The 21,762-nt window shown below is 24.8% G+C and overlaps 3 protein-coding genes across 4 annotated transcripts; all 3 read right to left on the reverse strand.

The window, feature by feature from the left end:
* Positions 1-1,591: 1,591 nt before the first annotated feature.
* LOC112797931 (uncharacterized) lies at positions 1,592-2,768 on the reverse strand. 2 transcript variants are annotated; one of them, XM_025841046.2, is made up of 3 exons: positions 2,590-2,768; positions 2,308-2,396; positions 1,592-2,134 (listed from the first exon to the last, which is right to left on the reverse strand). In XM_025841046.2, exons 1-3 carry the CDS (start codon positions 2,611-2,613, stop codon positions 1,978-1,980), a joined length of 270 nt encoding a protein of 89 aa, XP_025696831.1. In that variant the 5' UTR covers positions 2,614-2,768; the 3' UTR covers positions 1,592-1,977. The 2 variants fall into 2 exon arrangements, with proteins under 2 accessions (XP_025696831.1, XP_025696830.1); XM_025841045.3 differs by having other exon boundaries at positions 2,308-2,408; positions 2,590-2,741.
* Positions 2,769-4,771: 2,003 nt separating this feature from the next.
* LOC112797932 (protein DOWNY MILDEW RESISTANCE 6) lies at positions 4,772-9,755 on the reverse strand. The gene is made up of 4 exons (XM_025841047.2): positions 9,419-9,755; positions 8,309-8,559; positions 6,376-6,697; positions 4,772-5,147 (listed from the first exon to the last, which is right to left on the reverse strand). The coding sequence occupies exons 1-4, from the start codon at positions 9,662-9,664 to the stop codon at positions 4,914-4,916; spliced, it is 1,053 nt and encodes a 350-aa protein (XP_025696832.1). The 5' UTR covers positions 9,665-9,755; the 3' UTR covers positions 4,772-4,913.
* A 2,335-nt stretch (positions 9,756-12,090) lies between these two features.
* On the reverse strand, positions 12,091-19,797 carry LOC112797934 (hyoscyamine 6-dioxygenase). Its single transcript, XM_025841048.3, has 4 exons — positions 19,445-19,797; positions 15,390-15,640; positions 13,492-13,816; positions 12,091-12,752 (listed from the first exon to the last, which is right to left on the reverse strand). The coding sequence occupies exons 1-4, from the start codon at positions 19,670-19,672 to the stop codon at positions 12,513-12,515; spliced, it is 1,044 nt and encodes a 347-aa protein (XP_025696833.1). The 5' UTR covers positions 19,673-19,797; the 3' UTR covers positions 12,091-12,512.
* Positions 19,798-21,762: the final 1,965 nt, after the last annotated feature.

The raw sequence follows: 21,762 nt of genomic DNA on the forward strand, positions 1-21,762 counted from the left end.
TGTATAATTTCTTTATGCTGAGAGGTTTTAGTTTTATTATCCTAGAAATTTAAAATTGAAAATGAGTAGAAAAAAAAAATGTCTAGAGACTAGAGAGTATTAAACTAAACTAATAGGGGGACCAACCAAAAATTTTAGATTTTGGATGATGAAATACAACTAATTAAGTTGTTATAAAATTAACTAATAAAAGGCATACACATTGATGATTATAGTATATTAAAAAAAATACTAAGGCCTCTATGTCGGGTCATAGGGTAGCCAGGAGTTGGAATTAAATTAAAATGAATTATGCTTGTTTTTAAGTTTTCCAAAAGTTATTTTTTTTATTATATAGTTTTAGTCATATTCTTAACTTGAAGGCCATTATTCATACATAAAACATGGGGGAGGGGCACAATGTTGCATGATAACATATGATGTACCAGCATCTCATAGAATCATCATATGTACCTAAAGAATGTGCGTTTGAGGTATTTTCAATTGACATGAACTTTTTCTTTTTTCTTTTTAGGTTCGATCATATAGCCTTGATCCTTTCTTTGATTTCAACAAAACTCATATTTTTTTTTATTTTTCTTTTAACGTATCCCCTTGTTTGGAATCATCATATGTACCTAAAGAATGTGTATTATTGTATACCAAAAAAAAAAAAGAATGTGTATTATTGTATATTTTTTTGTATGATATGATATGCGTGTATTATTGTGAATATTTGTATTTAATTTATTTCTATATTTTTTTTGGTGTACAATTTAAGCCGTGTTGCGATTAAGAGTTCCTCTAGATTCAACTGTGGCAATGACATATCACATATGGTTATTATTATTTTATATTTTTTCGGGTTCTTTTTTTTTTTGGACTGTAATATATGAATTTATTAAACATACATCACAATATTATATAGGAAAAACGTTTAACAAAATTTGGGCTCTATATAATCCCCCAACTTAGAACTTTATATATGGGCGTATAAGTGATCCAATCTTAGGTCCAAAAAAAACGATCCAATCTCAACAGCAAAACTTCGTTTTCTGCAAGGCTGTCTGGGTTTAAAGCCTTTAGCAATTATTAAATCCAATGAACCCAATAGCAGGCCCAACATTGGGGATTATGTTATCCAAAAATATATCAATGTCAATTAATTATACGATAATTTAAAAATTTTTAATAATTTTTTAACGAAATCAACTAAAATTTAGTATTTAGCTATTTTTGTTAAAAGAAGCTCATTTTTTCTTAGTACAAAGTTAATTTATTTTTTTTATAGATAGTTTTATCTGTATTTACAATTTTTTTAAGTATAAATAGTTATTTTTTAAAAGGGCAATACTAAGTAATTAATAATCTTTTTAAATAACATGAATAATTACTAATAAAATAAAAATATATTATTATTTTAAATTATCCATCTAAATCTTAATATTAGAATAACCATCTACACACCTAGTAAAATGAACATTTGATATATCTATTATTTATATTGTTTAATATTTTCATTGTCTACTTATACTTTTTCTTTTTAGAAAGATAATCATCCCGCTTAGGAATAAATATATCGTAAAAAACAAAACAAACGACTTTAGATATATTTTTCATTGTAAACAAACAACCAATTTTTATATATAAAAGGAAAAAAATTGATATGTTCAACATTTTTTTTTTGTTTTACATTTAAACCAACGTTAACTAACACACACTCTCTCTCTTACCTAAAATGATCTTATTTTTGGACACTACCAACGTGCAAACGCTTGCAAAATAGTAAAATACACAAATGAGAAGTAAGGTTTGATGGCTGAAAACTCACATGCAGTCGTGAAGTTGATATTTAAAAATCGTTAAATAATTTAATAAATTTAATTAAATTATTATTTAACGATTTTCAAATATCAATTTTACATAAAAACAATTGCTTGTGAATTTTCACCGGTTTGATATGATATTATTATTATTATTGGAGTTTAAACGGGGAATTCATGATGATTTATCTTGGCGACTGAAGAAGTGGTTGATGGTTGGCATGATCTCCGGTGGTCGAGTGCGAAGGAACTTCCTCAGCCCATGCTCTACGTATTTTTCTCCCTCTTCTGGGTTCTCTAACACTCCCATGTTCCTTCGAGCTTTGCTCACCCTATAATTATATTCATTTCTTCAACAAATTCAAGTAATAATATATAGTATATTATTGTATGTAACATAACATATATGAAATGTCAACAAAATTTAATTAAAAATTATATTTAAGTATAAGTTAAACATTTCATATATTAGTTGTATGTAATTGAATTTGAATTTGAATTTTACCTAACATCAGGGTTCCTTATCAAATTTCGTGTTAATTGAAAGACGCACATACTCGTCACAAATGTCATTGCCGCCATTAGAGGGTAAACCTGCACATTCACCTCAATATTCATATTACTTAATGACATAAGTAATTAACTTTATTAGCATCAAAATATAAAGTGAGACATATAACTGACTTGGAATAAAAAATCATATAATAATAATAATAATAATTAATTATATATCTAAGAAGTCGTTAATATAATAAGATAAATAAAACATAACATGGTGTATATATACCTCAGGTTTCATCCAACGCCCCATTAGTTTAGGAAATTTGTCTCCTTGGGAAAAAGAAAGAGATGAAATGGCTTCTTTGCTTCTTGGATTTCAAAATATTTGCTTCATTATTTGATCTTATTTTCTTTTCATGCTTCTTCCTGTGTGCTATTCATGTCTATATATATATATATATAGTAGAATTTGTAGCTATCACTTTGTAATTAATTAAGGAAACTTGGCATGCAAGGTGGCATTTAAAATTTAAATTACAGTGTGCTGTGTTCAAAGGTAAAGTATTTAACATTCATTAGTTAGTAACATGAAACCAGGGGCTAGCCTCATGTTTTTGCATGATACTATGTATTCTTTATAAGCTAATAATATTATTTATTAATTGATTAAATTACGTAGAGGAATAATATATATACATAAAATTTAATTAACCTTATGGACCTACCAATGGAGTTGTGTGATTTTGACCCAGAACAAGACCTTGACAAATTATTAATGACAACTATAACGAGAATGTTCCATTTTGAATAAAATAATAAATTTTGACAACTAATTTGATTGGTGAGAAAGAGATCAGATTAGGACAATGGAAATCACTTCCACCCTTTCGCTTCCGAAAGTACTAAGAATTCATTTCATTATTGGATAAGGCTTAGCTTATTTATATAAAATATACTTTAGTATTTTTTTTATAATTTGAATTGGCGTCTTTCTTGGTGTTTGAAACGGTTTATTATTAGCTTTACCATGTCTGAAGTGTATTAAAATTTTTCATTTCATTAAAAGATTAATTTATATTATTATATTATGGCGACTTGCATTTGCTTGATATTAATATTTTGCTCCATCAATTGAAACATTGGTTTAGAGTTTAGACTATACGTATTTTATGAGTTTTATCTTGTACGAATTGTTTTAAATTTCATATCTCAAAATTTTTTTAAATATGTTTTCTTTAATTAAGATATGAAAAATATTCTGTGTACATAATATATACTTGCATTAGTTAACTGCTTTTCTTAAAAATAAAAAATTTAAAGTATGACGTAATAAACTAATTTAAAGATGAATTTGATTTTGTCGATTCGTGGTGGCATTAAGTATTGTAAATTTTTTAAGTTAAATTTTTCTAATACTAATTTAATTTATTTAATAATTAATTAATTAATTAATTAATTTTACAAGAAATTAAAATGTGATTATTAATATTACACATTACCAAAATTCTAATTAAGGGATAGTAATAAGTGGTAGAACTTGAAACAAAATTTTGGAAGGACAAAAAATTTAATAATAATATTTATATTAAAATTAAATTTATAAATGTAATTTTTTATGTTTGTAATTAATAAGATAATAAATAAATAATTCTACAAATAAAAAATACAAAATAATTTATAACGGTACTCTTTGAGTTTTTAGTGATTTAAAATCTTCAATAATTGAATCAGAACTAAATTTTTCAATAATTTATAATATTTATTGAATTTTTTTTATCAATTTATATAAATACAATAATATCAATACTTATTAGATATTCTAATATTTTTAATCGTATAAAAAATTAAATTAAATAAACAATAAAATATAAAATAATATTAAATTAAATAAATAAAAAATACCTAATTTTTTATATTTGAACTCAAAAGTAGAGGGAGTATTGCTTGTTGAATAGAGACCTGCGAAATGGGAATGGAGAAGCTGGCAACAAAGCAGCGTGTCCATGATTTTTATCTTTTATTTTATTAGATGATTTTTTATTTTTATTTTTTTTGTTAGATAACTTTTTTTTATTTGATTTGATTGTTAGATGATCTTTTTTTATTTTTTTGTTAGATAATTTTATTATTTGATTTGATTTTATCTTTTAATTTTGACGTGTTGTGAAAGTCAACAAAGATCTACTCAATTCAGTCCAAATCCAACATATTTTTAATGTTTAAAATTAAAAACTATTGTGCCATAAAAATAAGAAATAAAAATTAAACTTGAGTGCTTTAAGTCATAGTAAAGTATTTGAATCAACTGAACTATTTGTTTATTTTTAAAAAATTACTACTAATTTTTTTATAAAAAGTAATACTAGTATATTCTTTGAGTTGTTTTAAATTGTCAAACATTTTTAACTTATTATATTTGGAAATTTAGCAAGGTTAATTGGAGATTAATTTCAAGAACTATAGAAAAATTTTGGAAGGGGTATATTATATGTTATAATAATGGTCACAACCTGATGTTAATAAGTAGTGCTGGCAAACACTATATTATTATATACTCATATATGCATGCAAACATAATTAGGGTGTCTAGATTGAAGCAAAGCTTATTAATTAAGGGAGTAATAATTGAGGTTCAATGTCTGGACCCTTGGTCATGAAAATTGTTAAGAAGTCTGAATATGTTATGGATTTGTAGATTGGGGGATGGAGAGTTGTCAAAGCCTTTGCAGGTTCAATAATCGTTTCATTTGTTGGACGGATAAAATAGGCCACGGTGGTTCTTGCCCTCTCACAGTTTGTTACAACACGATGTTCAGCACCGATCAACCTTCCATTGCTAATTATCTACACATATCAAAACTTTCAATTATTACTAGAAGCAAAAAATAATTAGTAAGTAACAAACTTTTTTTATTGTGCCATCTTGTATGGACCGAGTAAAATCAGATTCGTCTTAATCTGATCTGATTTTAAATATAGACCGAGTCTATTTTTAAAATTCTTATCCGATTATAAATTTAACAAAACTTTATTACTTTTAGTCGATAATAATATCAGATCTAGATCATTTGAAAATCGGATCTATGTGAAATCTAAACTTAAAAAAAAAGGATAAAAACAATTTGCTATCAATAAAACTTAAAATACAGAATTAAAGATTGACACAAATTTATCTTATATAAATTCCAATTCATAATCTCTAAAATCAAATTTATATTTTAAATAAACAATTTTATTACATGATGAAGTTTTTATATAACTCAAAAGTAAAAAATTGTGTTTGATTTAAAAAAAATTAGAACAAGACAAATAAAAAAATCTATATAAATTCATGCAATAAACCATAAAAAAGTTTTTACATGAGAAGCGTGATCGATATTTAATTATTTATATATTTTTTATTAGTTTAAAATTTTAAAAAATATATTTTTATAAAGATAGATTTTAGTATGACTATATTACAGTGATTATATATACAACTGTTGTTAAAATTAAAATTATATAATTTTTGTTTTAGTTACACTTTTTTTAAGCAATACTTTTTTAAAGTATTATTTAATAATAAAAAATTATTATTTTAATTTTAACAACATACACTTTTTAAAACACTATAATTACTATAATTACCGTAGAATAATAATACTAGAATGACCCTTTCATAAAAAGTACATATGTAAATAAAATAAATTACAAATTATGAATTTAAAAATTGTATATCAAAATAATTTTATTTAATAACTAATTTGTTATGTTTTTTATTTTAAGAGGCTTAAAATTTTAAAGAAATTAATTACACCGAAACTACTGTATAAATACCAATTCCATCAGCATCAAACTTGAGAGAAGAAATAAAAGTTAGCAAGGATAGAATTGTGTTTATCATGTTACTATTATTTTTGTGTTTAGAATTGCATAAAGGTGGAATAAGTCAGGTGCAAACTTTACGTGAAGTTGACTGCACCTAAGTTTTCACTTTGCGTAAAAGATATAATTTAAAAATAATTAAAATATTATTTTAAAATTAAATACAAAGATAACAAGAAATAGTTAGAGAAATGAATATAATATATACCTGTAAGAGAAGTCCAATGTTAACTACAAAAGCATTTGGAATTGGTTCAACTCCAATCCATTCCCCATCTTTGAAAACTTGAAGTGCATTTATATCTTTCTCTTGAAGAAGAATGGTAAGAAGGGTAGGGTCCCTATGCTTTGGAGCTCCCAATGTTAAATTTGGTTCTGGGCATGGAGGGTAATGATGAGTTAGCAATAATGGACTTTCACTAAGTCCACCGTTGCAATATTCTCGATCAAGTCCTAGCCCTTCACATAACACCTCCAATATTTTCACTCCCAATTTTCTCATTTCTTCTGTATATCTCTCAACTACTTCACTGTCATAATCCACAATTTTTTTGTTAATTCCAATGATTAATTAATTTAAGAGTTTACTTTAGTTAGTAATTATTCTAAAAACATATGTTATTGAAATAAATTTTTTTAATGAATATTTTTTTCATAATAAATAATATATATATATAAACACACATGTCCTAAAATCGCCGCTAATTAAAATTGTGACAGTTTTATAAAATTATCACAAAAGAATTCGTGATATCTCAAATTTTAAAGGTTTTTAAGACTGCTATAACACCTTTTGTGGGCATTTAAATCGTTACAATTTGACAAAAAAAAACCATCATAAAAAAGAGAAATTCGTGTAGTGATACATACGTTATATATATATATTGTTTAGCTAATACTTAATGAAATTAAGGAAATTTCTTTGTTATTGTTGAGAAAAATGGAAACAATTCTAAATTAACATTGGTTGCGTTTCTAGAAAGAGTGAAATGGAATCAGAAATTTGATTTGTGATATATGATATGATATTTAAATGGAACAATCAGCCATTCGAAAAAAAAAAAATAAATAAAATTAAATCATTGTCAACCAATACATCAAATTCCACAATAATGAAAGCATATCTGATACGAATCGATGGATTCATATGAATATATAGTGATTGATGTGAAGGTTTTGCAATTTATATTCACTTAAATGTGACCTCAAAGAGAATATATTAAATAAAATTTCATTTCGTGATGAGAAGAAATTCAAAACAAGTAAATGACATCATATCGTCATCATCATTTCGTTCATCAAGCTACCAAAACCAAACCTTCAAACCTAGAATATTTAAGCTCGAATCGTATATTTGTAACTAAATTTCTAAGAATACTATTAATATTTTAATTATAGATTAATAAATTAGCAAAACCTACTATTAATAATGTTTTGGTTATATTTTTAATTAAGGTGAAAGTTTTATTTCTAATTCTCCTTCCGCATCAGCATCATGATGGAAGGGAGGTGATTTGAGAATCGGAGAAAATTCATTAGTGAAAATAAAAAGAGTAATTAAATATTTAAATTGACTCTTGAAAAATTTTAGATCAAATATTTTAGACTATGATAAATTTTTATTTTTTAAAAATTCTAAAAATTATTTTCGTCGAACAAATTAGTTTTTTCGTCACTTTCAACTAAATATAAGTCTTTAATACTTTTATTATAAGATGATTAAATGAAAAGAATATCATTATAAAACAAATAAATCTTTATTTTAAATAATAAAAAAAATTAATCTATCTGATGAGAATAATTATTGAAAAATTCTAAAGAATAACGGCGTAACTAAATATTTTTTTTAAAATTGTCTTTTATTTAACATTTAGAAGAAAGAAAAAATAAAAAGTATGTAATTTTTCAAATTTTTCGAACAACCGATACTAAAAATAGATATGAAAAATTAAAATAATATATTATTAAATTTAAAGGCCGACCAAATTAAAAACTGAAATTTAAAGGACAAATAATATTTTCGAAAGAAAATTTATTAGTGAGCAACGTATTTGATATAAAAACATTTTGAGGAATAATTTGGATGTTTGATGAAATAAAAAATTGGTGTTTAATAAAAAGAAAAGAAATGAATGATATACCGATATGTTGAAGGCTTTTGAGGCCAAAAGTGAATGAATTGACGAGAAGGTGGACAAAGGTGTCTCAAAGTATCCCTCCAAAACTGAATGGCATCTTTGTTATTAATCTCACGGCTTGAATACAGTTTGCAGCTTCCATTTGGATCCTTCGAACTTTCTCTCATCTTTTCCTCTGCTGGCATGCCGTGGAATTCCTTCAATACATTTATTGTATCCTCTATCAACTCATTACAAACTCCATGGTTGATAACCTAATTACAAAATCAAATCCATTACTTTCATCTTAATAAACAAATTAATATGCACATTTTCTTGTTTAATTATTCAACTCGTTCTTATAATTTTACTAAATTTATAATTAGATTCTTATATTTTTTAATTTAATTTTTATGTTATTTTTAATTTTATAATTAGATTTTTTTATATTAAAATATTCAAATTAACTGAATATTTTTTCTAAAAAATATATAGTAAAAAATTTAATTAGGTCTTAGTTATGGATATATTCAATTTAAAAAAAATATTCAATTATCTAATAAATTTTTTACACTAAAAATATCTAATTATAAAATTTAAAATAATATAAGAACTTGTTTAAAAGATAAAAAAATATAAAAACTTAATTATAAATTTGGTAAAATTACAAAGAACAATAAAATAATTAAATTTTTTGTTTTTCTTGTCATCACAAAAAATGAAACATGTGGCTAAGCCCTCATATTTCACTACACCACCAGGGACAAATAGCGGCGGTTTTGGGGGAATTTTGTGACAATTTCACAGTTATATATTTAGCAAAGTTTTATATAATCAAATGTAATTTTTTCACAGTTATGAAAATAATTTTACACAGGAAAAAAATGATATATTTGACTATTTGTGTTCATAATGTAAAAAATAGATAAAAAAAATAAACCTTACACCAACAATAATGCAAATAAAAATCAAGCTTATAAGTTATAAATATAGCAACACTTCTCCAAAATTTAAGCTGAATTAAACATCCACTCCAAATACATATATGTGAGATTATTCAAGAAGAGAGAAAATATTATGTAAACTAGAAAGTGGCAATTTATTGGCAATAATCTTGAATACAATAAATTAAACCTGAAAAAATCCATATTGCTCGGAAGCTCTCAAAATTTGACCAAGAACTTCAACATGATCATGGACTCCGAGATCCACCACCGGAATTGTCTTGCCGGAAGCAACAATAGCCGTGCCGGGTCTACTTTCCGGTGGTTGCACATAGGATAAGGGCACTGAGGAATGAAGATGAAACCAGCTAGATACAAGCATTTGATCCATGTTCTCCTGAATTTGTGCACCAATAATTTTGTGTGAAGCATGCATTGAGAAGTTTAATTCTTGCTTGTATCCCTTAATATATGGATTGACGAAAAATAAAAAAATATAAAATAAAAGACCACATTATAATTATTATGTATGAAAGATGAAATTTTTGACTATTTAAAAGTTAAAGGCGTCACTTAATATATAATTAATAATATATGTGTTGGTTGCCATGTGGGAAAGTTTATTATCATATACATAAAAGTATATGTACACTTTGACTTATAATTTTAAGACTTTAAAGTCTATTAAAATTATAAGGCCACCACCTCACCATCATGATCTGCTTCAATAAATAATTGTTATCAAAATTATTTATCAATTAATTGAATTATAATAATTAATAATCACATTGTGATTATCTCTACCCCAAAAAGAAAATAAACCATATTGCCATTATGAGAAATAGATATTTTATTGCTGAAAAATGATGAATGGTTTGTTTGAACTTTATTTCAAAATAATTATAAATAAATATTATAAAAAATGATAGAATTACATTGTTATCAATTGACAAGTTAATTCAACCAGTTATTGAAATTAAAAAGAAATCGATGCATTAGAATAATATAATATTATTAGTAAATAATAAAATAGTAGGAAATAGTTTGGCTTCTCTTTTTCTTTTTCTCCTAATTATTGATGCATGTGATGCACATCTTACTTTATTTTGAGAAATTAGACTGGATTTGTTTACAGATTAAGAAATTGAAATAGAAATACAGCAATATAAAATTATGTTTAATAAATAAATATAGACAGAAATAATGTGTCTAAAGATACTAAATTAATATATTTTGTCTATTTTGATAAAAAAAACGGAGACATTAACAAAAAACATAATTTATTTTTTATTTTTTTTTTGTTATTCTTGTTAATTTTTTATAATTATATTTTTTGTCCCAAATTTTTTAAATGAAAAAATGAGAATAAATTAAATTTTTATAATTTGTTCTAATTTATCATCAAACAGAATACAAGAATACAAAAATTTATATCTCTATCCCTTATCTCTTGTTTTCAGTGTTTTGTCTTATCTTATTCTTAGAAACAAATACGGTCTTAATAAGCTTGTACAAGTTATATATATAAAATTGGATAGTAATTATTTTAAAACTTTCGTCTTCGTATATACTAAGGTACTATATACCAAAATTAAATGAAAAAAAGGGTACATAATCATCATCATCATTCTGATATAATTAGCTGGGCACAGCCTTTGTAGTTAAGAATATTTATGAATGAGAATCGTATAATTCTTAATAATATATATAATTCATACAATAATGATGATCATTATGAACATAACTTATTTATCAATGATTGTAAACGAATTGTAACAATAATTCATTCTAAAAAGTAACCGACAACTTGCGGGTTTGGTAAAGTTCCATATATATTTTTTAACATTATTTTAAGTTTAAAGTTTTTCAACTGTCATTCGAGGAATCCACGGTATTATTCCTTGTCTTCTCAAACTTCTAGAGCTAACAACAAAAGCAAATCCAAGAGAGGATATGGAACAATGATTTTCAGCACAAAAATGATGACAACATGTTGCCTATCCTTTTGTAAACTTTCTTTATGCATGAAAAGTATATATGTTACCCAAAGGCATATCATGGAGAAAAAAAAAATTGCATGTCAATTACGATGATTGAGGTGAAAGATTTCATCAAAGCCCTATTTAGGGATTCATCATGGATTGTTTATTAACCTTAATTTGATCTATTTTTTAAAGAAAAAAATGAGTTAATTTATATTATTAATCGTCACTCTTTGATCAAGATAATGAGACTTATAAATAATAAATATTACAAATTTAAAGGTGATTAAAATATTACTTTACTCCTTTACTAACATTATCACTTTAGAGAATTTTTTTTATTTTATTTAGTTTCGATATTGAACTACTAATATTCGAATTTTATTTTGAGTTAAATTTTGATGCACTGAACTATTAAATTTTTGAAAATTTTTTAAATATTTTAAAATTACTGGTCTTCCAGTAATTTTAGTCATTAATTTTAATTAAGGTAATGTTAAATAACCAATTTTTTTAAAACCAACATCAACTAACTATTTTTTAAATTATTTTATAATTAAAATTCAAACATTAAAATGGATTAATATTAACTAATTAAAAGTTAATTTTTTATATTTTTTTAATTAATATATATTACATGTATAAATTTTTATAATTGAGACGAACTATTAAAACTGCTAATAAAATATCTTATTCTTTTTTCATTATTAAACATCCTCATACTGGAAATTTTTTTTCGCCACTAAACTTCTTATTAAAATGAGATACATGTAGATAGTTTTTCAATACGCAAATCATCATAAAAATAATAATATTTAATTACATAATAATATAATAAAATAATTTTGCAAATGTGTGCATCATCATAATCAAATTTAGCTTATATGATAAAGTGTGTTATAACATTTACTAATAATCAAATTTCTCAGGATCAATTTCAAAGCTCATCAACTTATATTATATTACAAACACACCATATAGAAGTTTACACAAAACGATTAGCTAGTATATATGGTAAGTATATATAGTACGAGTGTATCAAAATTTGCATATACTTGTCCTAAAAAATGAACAGGGAATACCTACATAGAGATCACACATGAATTTGGATTATATATCGATGAAAACTTAGGTGAAGTCGACTTCATATGAAATTGATACCTCAGAGTCATTATATATGAAAATTTAGTCAAATCAATCAAATCATTTAACGACTTTGAGGTACAACTTCATGTAAAGTCGACTGCACCTGAATTTCCACCTTATATATCTTGAGAGACACTTTTTAATTAAGAGGCAAAACTAGTTATGTAACTCTGATTCAAATTTGGGACCCTTGTGGAAGAAATTTGTACGAAACTCTTCATATGACATGGATTTGTATATAGTTTGTTGGGTGGTTCCGTTGACCAATAAATCATTTGCAGGTTCTATGATGCTTTCTTTTGATGGGTTCATGAAATAAGCAACAGATGTTCGTGCATTCCTTAAATTTGTCACAACCCGGTGTTCCGCACCAATCAACCTTCCATTACTAATTATCTGGGTATCAGTAAACAAAAACGTTATTTAATTAAATTCAGTTGTTTGAGAAGAAAAATAACTTAGTCGATTAGTTATAAACATTAATGACTAATTAAAACATTAAATTTAGAATTCCAATTCATTGAACCCGGTTTGAACCAGCTTAAAAACCCATTTTTATCAATTTGGTTAACCTCTTTTCAAAATTGGTTATAACTTATGAATCATTCTAAAAAATCGATTATTTAAAATTTGATTAAGTCTTTTTTAATTGGTTAACCAATTTATTGGTTTTTGATGAATGGCCTTACACTCACTCAATTTTAATATTAATATAATATTAGAACTTTTATAACTTAAAATTTTTTTATCATAAAACAAATAAAAAAAGATTTATGCAAAAGTTCATATAATTAATTAGAGATATAATTATTTATGTATCATTCTTATTAATTTAAATTTTTAGAAAAAAGTAATTTAACAAAAAAAAATTAATCACATACAAATTTAGCATAATAAAAACTAATATTATGTTGACCAGACTTAAATTTATATGGGTTAATTAAATAGTATATTGAGTTCAAAGTTAGACCCTATATTATAAAAATATGATAATAACAAAATTTAAGGGCAAAAAAAATGCTAGGAAGTGGGGAGAACAATATTATATTGATGAAAGCTACCCAAAATTAGCACAAATAATGAAAAATGAAAACTAAAATTTATAAAAGAAACGTTAATTGAAAAAAAAAATTACCTGTAAAAGGAGGCCAATGTTAACAACAAAAGCATAGGGAATAGGATCAACACCAAACCATTCATGATCCTTGAGAACTTGAAGTCCACGAACGTTTTTGTCTTGAAGCAGAATTGTGATAATGGAAGGGTCACGGTGTTTGGCTAATCCCAATGTTAGAGTTGGATCAGGGCATGGAGGATAATGATGAACAACCAATGAAGGATTTTCACTTAGTCCACCACTTAAGAAATATTCTTTCATAATCCCTAATCCTTCACATAACATCTCCAAAATTTTGAGTCCTAGTTTTCTCACTTCCTCGGTATATTTCCCTACAACCTTGCTGAAAAAATGGCAAAATTTTAATTTTGTTTTTAGTATTTTGAATTTAAAAGGATTTTTTAATTTCTTTCTTAGAATGTCCATGTGTCTTATTTGCGATAAAAATTATGCTTAAAATAAAAATTGCGATTTGTTCTATGCATACTCATATGAGCTTTGTACTTCTAATAAAAAAAGGAGCTATTGAGATAAAAATGGTTAATATTTTTATTTGAACTAATTTAAATTAATATATATTATTTTTTAAATATTATAATAATTCTATTATAAAAAATGACTAAATACTCCTATTATATATATATATATATATATATATATATATATATATATGAAAATCCTAATAAATTCTAACCCTATAATAATATAGAAAAAAGAAAAGGATTAAAATTTAGAGTTCTCAAAAATATATATATAAAATAATAATAAGAGCATTTTAATCATTTTTTATAATAGGGATATTGTAGTTATTTTTTATAAAAAAAATATTAATTTAGACCGATTCAAGATATATTTTATCAATTTTTTGACAAAATCAATTTATTTAATATAATTTTAACCAAAATAACATGGTTTAATCAATTATATGTATTGAATTTTAATTACTAAAAAAAACTTTAAAAAAGAACATTTTAAACATTTTTATGCTAGTGACTTCCTAAAAAAAATGAGAACCTATAAACATAACTTTGTTATATTTTCACTACAACAATTATATTTTCCCCATAAAAATTTAGAAATAAAAACATAACTTAAGATAGAAGTAAAATTGATCCCAACTTTTAATATTGTATGTGGACCATTCAATTTTTAATGTTTTATGAGGAGGGGGTTGATTATGATAGGCGATGGTGGTATATTAATTCAAAGTTATAGTATCTAAGTAATTGATTAACCTCGTGGAAAATTTAATTAATATATCGGGGTGGATTTTTTAAATGATGTTCACGTTAATTTCTACACCATTTCACTATCATCCTATCTATTGTGAGCGATCGATGACTGTGATGCGATTCAAGTTTTCTTATGATGCAAGCAATAAATTTTAATTTTATATATTATACTATTATTATATGCAGCCGTAATCAATTTAAACACATAAAATCACCTTTATCAGATCCAAATTAATGAAATTGACCACGTCAAAGACAGGAAGATACTAAAAGTCTCAAACTTTTCTTCCAAAGTGAATACCCAAATAAAATATGACAATAAAAGAAGTGTTATTTGAGAAAATCTTTGGGACATTCTTACAAAAATCAAGTATGTTTGTTAAAAAGAATAAAATCATATAATAATCGAAAATTGAAAAATTTAAACTTATAAACAGATTATCATATATATAAGTAACTTTTATTCTAAAAAATATAAAACTTACGTTTTGATTATTGCTATTAGGCATATAATAATCATGTTAGTATTTGAATTAATCCATTTATAAAAGCAAACTAATGATAGAAACAAACAAAAAGTCAAAATTTATAAGGTCTCAATTAAATTTTATATTAGGTGTATATAGTAGTTAGTATAATAATTGTGATGATAAGCGTGAAATATGGAAGTTTATTAAAATTTACCGGTAATTTGATGGTTTATTAGGCCAATAATTCATGTATTCTCCTGAAGGAGGACAAGGATGTGTTAATGTGTCCTTCCAATAATGAACAGCATCTCTTCTGTGGTTCTCACCACTTGTGTAGAGTTTGCAACTTCTATTTGGGTCCTTTGAGCACTCATTTAACTTCTCCTTTGATGGCATGGAATGAAATTCTTTAAATATGTTTAGCACATCATCCATTAAATCTCTGCTAACTCCATGATTGATAACCTACTTCACACATGGATTTGGATTAATTAGTCATTATATAGATATTACTCTCTTAAATTCAAATGGGAGTTAAAGAGATTATTTTGAATTTAAATACTATATTATGAAAATATGTAAGATAATGAGATTTGGTAAAAATATCAGTTGTCTAATCTATAATCCCAATTTCAACTAGACAAAGCACCAATAAAAAATAGTTGTTGTACAAAATGACAATCATTTTCAATATGTTTGGCGTATTCATAAAAAATATTATTATGGACAATCTGAATAACATTTCTGTTATCACAATAAAAATTAGTAAAAAAATGACTATATAATTTTTAAATCTTCAAGGAGCCAACAAATTATAATGATTTAGCAAAAACATCAGCTAGAGCACGATATTCTGCTTCTATGCTTGATCGAACAGTAAAAGTTTATTTTTTAGCACATCGAGAAATTAGAGAGTCGTCAAGAAACAAACAATAACCTGTAGTAAAACAGTGATCAGTGGAATAGATCATCAGCCCAATCAACATCAGAATATGCTTGAAGGGTTAAAAAAAATTGAGCAAAAAAATGAAGTCTCTAAAACATAGTACCTTTAATATAGCGAAGAATCCTAAGAACAATACTATAATAAGTAGTATGTGGTGCTGATAAAAATTGCTAACATGAACAACCTAGGCAAAATTTGGTCGAGTAATAGTTAGGTAGACAAGACCATCAACCAACTGCCTATAGAGAGTGAAATTATCCAAACCAATTCTATCCATAGGAGTAAATCGAGCATTAGGCTCAAGAGAAGTAGATTTTGTGTGACTATCAATTATCACAGCCCTAGCAAGAAGATCAGATGCATACTTTGCTTGAGAAAGATGGATATCATCATTTGACGAGATAACTTTAAGACCAAGAAAATAACTAAGTGATCCAAGGTTTTTCATTTCAAAGTGGTTGTGAAAGCTTGCTTTAAGATCAGTCATGTCATCAACATCATCTCCAGTAATGATCATGTTTTCAACATATAATAGTAGGAGAATAATACCCTTGTCACTCTTGCAAATGAAAAAAGCATTATCATGAGAACTGCAAATGAAACCGAGTTTTCAGACAGTATTATTAAATCAAACTTTTTAAATAATTCTTGAAAAGCTTGCTTACAACCATAGAGTGCCTTGCAAAGATGACAAACTTTATTAGAAAAACAAAAATATCTTGAAGGAGGTTTTATGTAGACTTTCTTTTTTTAGTCACCGTTGAAAAAATTTTTTTACATCCATCTGACTTAAAGATCATAGAGTGCCATGTCAACTGACACATTAGATGCCACTTCAGCAATGCACTAACACATGACAGTACAAGAGAGGAGGATATGACACGTCAGATTGCTGAATCAGTGGAAAAATGACATCAGAAAACACGGATCAGAAAACGGGTCGAATCTAGATCCATTGGTTTGCAAGTAATCCTTGTCAGCAAGATCAGAACCATTTATTTAGTACTCTGATAGAATAGTATAGACGAAATAAAATCAGAATCGTTGATCTTGTAAACAGACGTGACAATAGATAATAAATCTAAAAAGCTGATGGAAAAATGGAGACAACAGTCTTTTGGAAGTGTGTGTAGACGTGTGTAACCTCTGATAGTGATGGTTTTGAGTACATTAGACTCGTAATAATGTGATCACAAGGATAGGTCGATTAGTGAAGACAAAAAATGATAGAAGTTTTATGAAACGAAGCAGAAAATAATGATAATAGAACGAAATATACAAAAGAGTTAGGTGGCAAAATTTCTTCCACTGAATTTGAAAAGACAAGAATAAAAGAATGTGATAATTTACAAGAAATAATATCTAAAGAATGATCAAAACGAAAGAAAAAACACTAAAAAAACTATAAAAAATAAATTACTTTTAATACCAAGTTATTAAGACATAAATTGAAAGAAATGTGTTTATTAAATTTCTTCCCCTCATGTAATAATTGGTATGCATATTTATACTGATAATTATAATTATAATACTAACAATAACTATCTATACCTACTGTACTAACCTTTAACTATATTAATTTGATTCACTAATATTATACTCTAATATCTAATTTACTCTAAATATTTTAAGAATAATGTTACATATCTAAATTTTTTTATGAATCAGATTTAATTAAGTTAAACAATAAAATTTAGAATAATATTAACTATAACTAAATTTTTGTTAAGTTAAATCATACTAATTTAATTAGATTTGATTAATAAAAAAATTTGGATTTATAATATTATTTATACTCTAATACCATTTAAAGCAAAATACACATGAAATTGTGGCTAGAATAATACAATATCATTTAGCCATATTTTTAGAGAAATTAATATTATTTTAATTTTTTCCTGTAATTGATTAATATTTGTAGTTTGAACGTGAAATTAATAGATACATATTACTATCATTTATTATCACACCTTTTAATGCGACCACCGGAATATGATGCAATATAACTTACCTGCTCCCCTAAGATACCACCTAGCCATACTTTTTACCACGTATGAAAATAAGGGACCATTTCTTTAAAATAATTGGTTATTTGAACAAGTTGATACATTAGAAAACAAATTTATATGAATGTTATTTCTCTTCTCTTTCTATTTTGTTATATATAAAATTAGTAAAATTAAATTACTCTTCTCCAACTTGAATTGACATTAATTGAGCCTCGCTCCCTCCTCTGATCATGACTTGATGAGATGTTGAATTAATTATGAATTAAGTTGTAATTTCCTATTTAGTATTCAGTCTCTTTAATTCAAACTATGTCGTATGTGTGTATGCTTAGTATGAAATATTTCTAACTTGCTTGTTCCATGAAGCCATGCGTTACTACGTACTTAATTGTGAGGTAGGGGAAAATGGAAAAAAGAAAAAGAAAAAAAAAACCTTGAAAGAGAGATCTTGGATTTATTATAAAGGTGACTTCTATAGTGTTTATAATTTGGTGTCTAATTTTTGTTTAACTTATTTTTTATGGTAATTTTTGAATATTTAATAATTATTTATTTTTATATTTTTTAAATTAAATATTAATTTTTAATCTTTTTTGGTAAGTTAAACAAACACTTTTAGACATCATAACAGTCACCTTATCATAAAAGCTAGCTATTCATCAATAGCTATAGGTTCTATCTTTGCTTAAAGTTTGTATTAACTACTTTTTTTATTTGTTACTGTACCAAAAATTAATCCACCGTGATATTGAAATTCATTTAAAAGTTTGTCGTTGGTATAAAGAGATTATACCATTTGAGCATGAAGAGACTATGCCATTTGAGCATAATTCATTGGCATTTTTTTTTACCAAAAATAAAGAGACTCGAACTCATAATCTTTTTAGTGAGTATAAAGAGATTATGTCATTTGAGTTATAACTTATTAACGACTAATCCAATTTAATTAAGTTTGTATTAACTATATAATCTATTATTTCTATTTATAAAATTTAGAACATTAAAAAATTTATTCATAAAATAAAATTAACGTTGTATATATTCACAAAAAATAAATAAATTAACATTTTTACGTATAAAACTTTCAAAAGGGTAACAAATGTGCCTATGAACAAAATCAACACTCAAATAATTTTGTTTATAGAAAATATATTTTATAAATATAAAATTAGTTTCATTCATGGCAAAATTTTTTAGTCTTGAAAATTCTCACAGATAAAAATAATAGTTTAATCAATATAATAAATATATAGAATAATTAGGTACACGGTAAAGAGGAAATTAAATGAAAGAAATGCATGTATGTATATATACCTGGAAAAATCCATACTCCTCAGAAGCTTTCAAAATTTGGTTTATGATGATGTCAGCATGATGATGATGATGTCCCCCAAGATCGATGACCGGAATGGTGTTACCGGAAGAGATGAAGAGTGTACCTGGTCTAGTTTCCGGTGGTTGCAAGTAAGATGAGGGCACGTTTATGGAAGATTGATGAAGATTAACCCAATTAGCTAGGAGCATCTCATCCATGGCTTCCATATATAAATTAATTAAACCCTATTAGCAATAAATAAGAGTTTAATTCCCTCAAGCTATTCGCCTTAATTTCTTGATATAATAATATATATGTATGGCTTCGGACTTTATGTCTGAAGGATTATAACTTCTATATATACAGAGAGAGATGCGAATCTTGCAAATATTTATTTTATTTTTAATGTTATTATTCTATTATTTAAGTGAATAATATATATGTTTAATTCGATAGTCACTATATAGAACATGTGTGTCTGTAAGACTCTATGTAATATACAAATTGGAAATACAGTAGTTATATTAAACACTTATATAAATTAAATGTCATATAGTAGTGTATCATAATATATTATAAGAGAGAGTGTGTATTTAATGGTAAAGTGAAAATAAGTTAGGTCAGACTTTATTGTTAATTGGTCAGACTTATCCTATAGTTAATTAATTTAAGTCTAACATATAAACTGTTATAGATTTTTTTAAACATTTATATAAATTAAATGTCATATAGTAGTGTATCATAATATATTATAAGAGAGAGTGTGTATTTAATGGTAAAGTGAAAATAAGTTAGGTCAGACTTTATTGTTAATTGGTCAGACTTATCCTATAGTTAATTAATTTAAGTCTAACATATAAACTGTTATAGATTTTTTTAAACATTTATATAAATTAAATGTCATATAGTAGTGTATCATAATATATTATAAAAAGAGTGTGTATTTAATGTTAAACTTCAATTACAGGTGAAAATAAGTTTGGTGAGACTTTATTGTTAATAGGTCAGACTTATCCTATAGTTAATTAATTTGAGTCTAACATATAAATTGTTATATATTTTTGTTTAAATATTTAGGTTCAGTGTGATAACCAATTTAATTAAATTTTTTATAAAATAATTTAAATAATAAATGACTTTGTTAAAAATAACTTATAAATAAGTTATTTTGTGTTTGGATTTTTAACTCTAAAGTGCTTATTTTATAGAAATGTGATAAAAAGTAGAAGTATTATGAGAGAAGTCATTTTTTTTTAACTTCTCTGCTATAAGCTCCTAATAGTTTATTAGAAAGTTACAATTTAATTTTAAAAATTGTACCAGACATTAATACTACTACTTTTCATAAGTCAAAAGTTAAAAAAATTACTTTTAAAGTTTTTCAAACCAACCCTTAGTCTGGTCTGATTTAAAAATTGTTAAAAAATTTGATTTTTTTTTATAAAAATAAAAAATTTAAGAATATTATTTAAAAAATATTTTTTAAATAAAATTTAATTATATATAATATGCTAAATTTAATATTTATAAAATTTTTTAAAATATTTAAAATATATAAAAATATTTATAATAAAATATAATAAATTTAAAATATTTAATAATTTTATTATTAATAAAATACTATTTAATAAATTTAAATCTAATCTACTAATATATTAAATCTTTTACAATAATTTAAATTTAAGTCTATTTTATAATAGACCAGACCAAAACCAAATACAAGTCAAGCCGTAAACTTCTTAGACCATTTAGCCTATATCCAAACCCCCCCCCCCTCCCCCCCCAACACAAACATAAATTAGTGATCAAACAACATGGTTTTTTAATTAATGCTCACACGAATCCATGTTTATCACTGACATATGTACCTGGTATTCAGATACAGTAAATAAAAGTATTGATTTAAAAGAAATTTTCAGTGATGCTACATGTCCACATGTTTTATAATTAAGTTTGATACAAATCCATTAAAAAATGTGTGCTATCACACGTCTTTTTTTTGTGCTTTTTTAATATACAAATTTTATTAGAGAATACAAAAATTTATTAATATAACATAAAAAAATTTATATATAACCCATAAATTTTTTATACGAATATATTTTGTTAATTTGGTGATTTAATATTTTAAACATATAATTTTATAAAAATTTATATATTGTGTATATTTTATTAATTTTATGTTAATATTTTAAAATTTTGTGTGTTATATACTAAAATTTCTATGATGTGTATAAAAATTTTTGTATTTAATAATGTTGCTGATAACATATAGGAGAAAAAAAAGACATGTCAATATTTTATTATTTTTTATATT

Source organism: Arachis hypogaea, chromosome 4 (genome assembly GCF_003086295.3).
Source record: "Arachis hypogaea cultivar Tifrunner chromosome 4, arahy.Tifrunner.gnm2.J5K5, whole genome shotgun sequence".
NCBI lineage: Eukaryota > Viridiplantae > Streptophyta > Magnoliopsida > Fabales > Fabaceae > Arachis > Arachis hypogaea.